Source organism: Phoenix dactylifera, chromosome 5 (genome assembly GCF_009389715.1).
Source record: "Phoenix dactylifera cultivar Barhee BC4 chromosome 5, palm_55x_up_171113_PBpolish2nd_filt_p, whole genome shotgun sequence".
Taxonomy (NCBI): domain Eukaryota; kingdom Viridiplantae; phylum Streptophyta; class Magnoliopsida; order Arecales; family Arecaceae; genus Phoenix; species Phoenix dactylifera.
The window spans coordinates 15,076,563-15,081,986 of record NC_052396.1 but is presented as its reverse complement, the minus strand read 5'-3'; the positions used below and the strand labels follow the sequence as shown (position 1 = coordinate 15,081,986).

The 5,424-nt window shown below is 35.9% G+C and overlaps 1 protein-coding gene across 1 annotated transcript; it reads right to left on the bottom strand.

Annotated features, from left to right (window-relative positions):
* Positions 1 to 713: 713 nt before the first annotated feature.
* LOC103697750 (LIM domain-containing protein PLIM2b-like) lies at positions 714 to 4,049 on the bottom strand. Its single transcript, XM_008779673.4, has 5 exons — positions 2,615 to 4,049; positions 1,831 to 1,930; positions 1,571 to 1,593; positions 1,355 to 1,444; positions 714 to 1,268 (listed from the first exon to the last, which is right to left on the bottom strand). The coding sequence occupies exons 1-5, from the start codon at positions 2,747 to 2,749 to the stop codon at positions 1,002 to 1,004; spliced, it is 615 nt and encodes a 204-aa protein (XP_008777895.1). The 5' UTR covers positions 2,750 to 4,049; the 3' UTR covers positions 714 to 1,001.
* Between the last annotated feature and the right edge of the window lie 1,375 nt (positions 4,050 to 5,424).

Sequence of the window (5,424 nt, the reverse complement as noted above, 5' to 3'; positions counted from 1 at the left end):
TAATTTTCTTGTTATGGTAGTTGTGGTCTCAGGGTTCTACTACTAGGTGAGCAACACTAGTTTTCAATGAAAGAAAAAGTTCTCTAAGAAAAGGATCCTACTGTAAAGATTACTAAGCTATGAATTTAATTTGAAAAGGGGAAAAAAAGATTCAGAATTCCCTCCTCTCTGATCACATGAAGCTAATAGAATGTTATGATTCTTTCTTTGAAGACTTGCAGCTGATTTTTTTTTAGGAAATACTAGTGGTTGATTAGAAGGCAACAATTCCTTAAAGAGGTTTGGAGGCCACTATTCTAACATTTACCTGAACTTGGGAACCATTGAGCGGGCATTCTCAGCATTTAAAATTGCCTCAGTAGTCATCTTTCTAATTAGCTAGTTAGCCTTTTGATCTTCATCCAGATGTTGATTTATCATTAGTCGACTCAGTCCTTGACCCATCACACAGAGGTTCATATTCAGTTAGATACTAAGGTATGCCCAGAGAACTTTGGCAAACAATTTAACTGTAGTTTCTACTATAAATGAAAGGCCTCCTGAAGAGGTGGAAAAAGAAAACTCAGCAAGCCTTATTAATGAAATCTAATATATATGCTGCACAACACTTTTCTGTCATGAGAACTTGAATCCCAACTACTCAGCAAGCCTTATCATTAAAATCTAATACGTTCCAAACCCCTTTTCTGTCATGAGAAACTTCAAGCCCAACACTCTTTTTAAAATTGCTTCAAATCCAACACTAACAAACATTGCAAGGCAACTTGCTACCCAAATACTTAAGGCAAACTTATGCCCTGTGAAGGCATGTTCGAAGTATTGTTGTGGTTTGAAAGATCTTACATCGCCAAAAAATGGTAAAACCAAGTTTACAATTTATTTCATCATCACAAGTCATATATAGATGAAAGAGAAGAACCAGCCCAAAGTTGGAAGAGTCAATATTAAAAGAGGCAAAAAAAAGAAGAAGAGAAAATGTTGATTTATAAAGCAGCACGCCTTTATGATTGCTCTTGGTCCTGTTCAGGCTCGGGCGCTGGCTCTGCCGGTGCTTGCTCTTGTTCTTGCTGTTGCTCAGTAGCACTCCGTTTCATCGAAGCAGCATTGATTAGATGATTGTAGCTTCCCTTCTCCTTGAACAACTGTGCAAAGTGGTGCTTGCAGTAGAGGATGCCATCGAGCGCGGCATAGGATGATGGCGTAAGGGTGCACCCTCCATGAGAGCACTTGAAACAGGTCTTGTGGTATGACTCTCCCTCCACAGTTATCTGCCACAACAAAGAGAGAACAGTGAGAAGTTATGCTGAGTATCTTCTTTTAGTCCTAACATATGATGGGAGGTAGAAGAACTAACCTTTTCCAGAGGGTATGCTGTTTTCTTGCAGCTGGCACATTTGTCTTGGGTCCCAGAGAACATATAGGACACCTTGCTCGGGGTCCTATTCTGTTAAGGTTGAGATCAAATTGTATTAGCCATGCATTGATAATGACATTGTGATTAGTTATTTCTTAAAGGAACAAAGGGAAAAGAGAAATTTGAATGATGGAGCATGAAGTGAAATTAGTGTACCAGTTCATTCTTATCCTTTGCACCTGAGCATCACAGAACCAACATCAAGCCATGCCACATTCAACAGAAAGAAGTTATTAATTTTCTTGAGAGTCTTAGCTCAAGAAATGATCCAAGTATAAATAGATGGCCAATGACTATGATTTGGATTGATGGCTTTCTACACTAGTTTTGCTAGTAAAGAATATAAAATATATATATAAAAAACATCTTTTAGATTGATAAAAGCATAAAATTATCAGGAGAATGAAGATTTTTACCTGTTGGGAATTTCTTGGTAAAGCTGCCTGTCTCCTTAAAGAGCTGCTCAAAGTGAGGTTTGCAGTAGAGGACCCCATCCATGGAAGAGTAGTTGCACATCTAAAGACATGCCCAGGCAACATATGAAGTATAAGTTTTGCCTAATGAAAAGCAACTAGAAAAGCTAAAATGTGTTTGAAATTTCAATGTTGACATATTGCTATATAAAAGTCAATGCTTAAAATCAATATCGAACCACCATATAGCTTAATGTTTAGCCATCCCATGGCAATAGCATCTTAAAATAACAAATTAACTTTTCTCAGAAAAATAAAATAGCAAAGTAACAATGTTTTGCACATTTTATGTTCAGATGATATAATCTTGTATCTAAGTATTAATCTTATGGCTAAAATATAATATCAATATGATAAATCATACTAAATTCTCCGGGGGAAAAAAAGGCTATGGTGCTATTAACATTATGATGCATATCCACAGATCATTATTTTATAGGCCATTATATATATATGTTTATAACATGATGGAGCTTAAAACTGTCACAAGGGCCCTTAAAGGGTTAAAACAGCTACCATGATTTACACCCCTGGGTTATTTTGACGCGCCACGAGCAAACTAGTGATTTACAATATACAAATCAGTTTTTTCTTTTCTTTTTCAGAAAAAAAACAATGTACAATACAGTTTTGAGGAATAATGTAGAAATAGTTACAGTTTAAGCTGATAGAATGAGATAGATTTATTTATATATTTTATATTTTTTTACACAAGAATTGAACATACCGTAAGATTTCCTTTGCAGTGGCTGCATTTGAAGCAGGTCTTGTGATAGGGAACCCCATCTGCCGTCAGGAGGTCGATGAAATGGACGGTCTTGTCGCATGCCTTGCATTTGTCCTGGGTGCCGCTGAAAGACATGGTGATAATTCAAAAGCAAATATCCTAGTTGCAAAGGTAGAAGATGGAAGCCCAAGAGATCAAAAAACCAAATCAAGTACTAGTATCTTCGTTATATATTCATATGCTAGAGAATATTTAGTAAGAAGGAAAGAAGAAACGTTCATCTGGCGAACGAAGTGTGGTGATGGATCTTTGCCTCTCAATCTGCAATGAAGAAAAGCAGATGAAAGGCGAAAAGACGGTAGAGATAAGAAATAAAAGAAGTGAAGGCTATAAGGCATGAAATTCAAAACCTGATTTGGTGAAGAGAGAATGCGAATGCAGGAGGAAATATAGGAGAGGAAAGCGGTGGTTTGCAAGCTACAAACCACACAGACAAGGTCAACAGCGAGGATATATGAAAGGTGTCACGTTCTATTCAACCATGTTCTACCATATCCCAGGAATACTAAATTTTTAATGGCCGTCACCATTTGACCGTGTCCTAGACTCTTTTTGCCTAATTATAGTTTTTTTTGGTACAAATCTACTTATCCAAGCAATGCGTAAGGTTGCAAATGGGTTGGGTTGACCCGTGACTCAACCTAGCCGGACCTGCTTAGACCCGACCCAATCCATTTTGGAGGACCCATAGGGCCGATTTAGGTCCTAAAATTGGATCCGTTCTATTTTCTAGGTCGAATCTGGGTTCATTGAATTCAGACCCGACCCAACTCATTTGAAATTTGAATAATTTTGGATTTTCAATCCTACGACCCGACTCGACCCGAATCTATAAAATTATTTTGGCCTGCGAGCTGCAGCCTGTGAGGTGTAAACACAAGTTCTAAAGCCATGGATAGGTTGATCCGAATCTGACCCGAACCGAACCCGAACCCGAACCCGGTTGGGTCTGGGTCCAAAATTAGAATCCGAACAAGAAACTGGGTTAAATCGGGATCACCATGACCTGACTCGATTCGACCTATTTGCACGCCTAGCAATAAGTAAAAGACTATAGTAAGAGATCCTCAGGTGCAAGCCATTTGTAACTTTGGCTACAGGAAATTCCTTCAAGTGGAGTAGATGGCAAGGTCTCATTGGCTTCACAGCTCGCGGTTTCATTTATTTCATTTTTTTGTTTGATGAGTGACTTAAATAGAAAGAATTAAATGTAACCAAGGAAAAAAGAAAGAATTAAATAAAGTCTTACTGCCTATTAATATCTTCCATGGACCTGACTATTAAGAAATTCCCACAGCTCAGGTTTCAAAATATCTATTTGCCTTTTCACAAGTTAGCAAGGCAGCGCCAGAATCCAATCCAAAGGACCTAGCAGTCTAGCATATCAAAAATATGTTTTGGAATCTTATCTTAGTCTTAGGTTGTCTCTTGAACAAGTAATTTTCTGAATTTTTTTATAAATAAATAAATCAAGAACTGATCAATAATATTGTTGAATTTTTACGCAGGTTTTACAATTTTTCAGGAGTTTTCCGTGACTAATTTGAAGAAATTTTTGTGTTGCAAAATATTACTGCTAGTGAGTTGTCTAGATGGTACCATTCCTTGCCACATGGATAAAGAGGTAGGGTCCAATTTTAGTTGGAGTTGATCCTCGAAGACTACGATGGATATAGCATAGAAAGATAGGGATTAGCTTCTCCTAATCTCAAAACAAAAAAGTGGAAATAAAAAAATTCTGTTGGTGATGATTATTTCTTCTACTATCCATTACTTTTGCTTCTATTCTACTTACTTTTTAAGTTAATATGTATATAAATATTTTACAAAGTTCTTTCTTCATTTTTACTTCATTTTATATTTTTAGTTGTCTAAATTTTTTATAAATTTTTGATGAATTCACTGAATTTTATTAGAACTACAAATCTTTTCCCATAGCCAAAGTTATAGGCATGGTCATTAGTATTATTTTTTCAATCAAACAACATATTTTGCTTCTGAGAGATGAAGTATAGAAAAGGTTTGTGCCGAAACAAAGTTGTTTATACAAAATAAAATAAGAAAATTTTTTAACATGAAATTTCACAAAATAAAAAATGAAAAATTTAGATCTAATAAGGGTACAATAAGTGAAAGTTTTTTATTTAACATGATTGAAGAAGCAACAAAGACCTTAAGATTGATATGTTCTCATATCCGCGCGATCAACTTATTTTCTAATATATATTTTCAAAAACTAAAGTTGATGCATTGAGGACGTTATTTTTTTCCTCTTAGCAACAATTTGTAGTTTTCAACCTTAGACTCTTGTCTTACAAAATTTTCAGTATGCACGTAATCGGTTATATGGACACCAAAAGTTGCTTATGCCCACTTTTTGGCTAGCAACTCAACAACAAACACCATCCTTTCATGGCATACCAATTCCTTTGATGAGCTATCATTCTCTGCCACGTGATAAAATATACTTTCCATGCACACGTATCATTACTTTATAAAAGAAAATACTTGTGGAAGAAAAAAAGAACTTCCATGTACTTGTGCTCCATTTTTCTCCCTCGTGTGCACATAACCTATTCCCTATCTTGTATTTAAATGTGGACATGGAAATGATGGCAGATTGTTATTTGCAATTTTCTGGACATAGTAAGAGTGAGAATGGATGAATCCACCAAAAGTGAGACTTTTATTAAAAAATGTGAAGCATTAAGCAAACTTTGTGGAAAATTGATCGAGAATCATCTACGTAC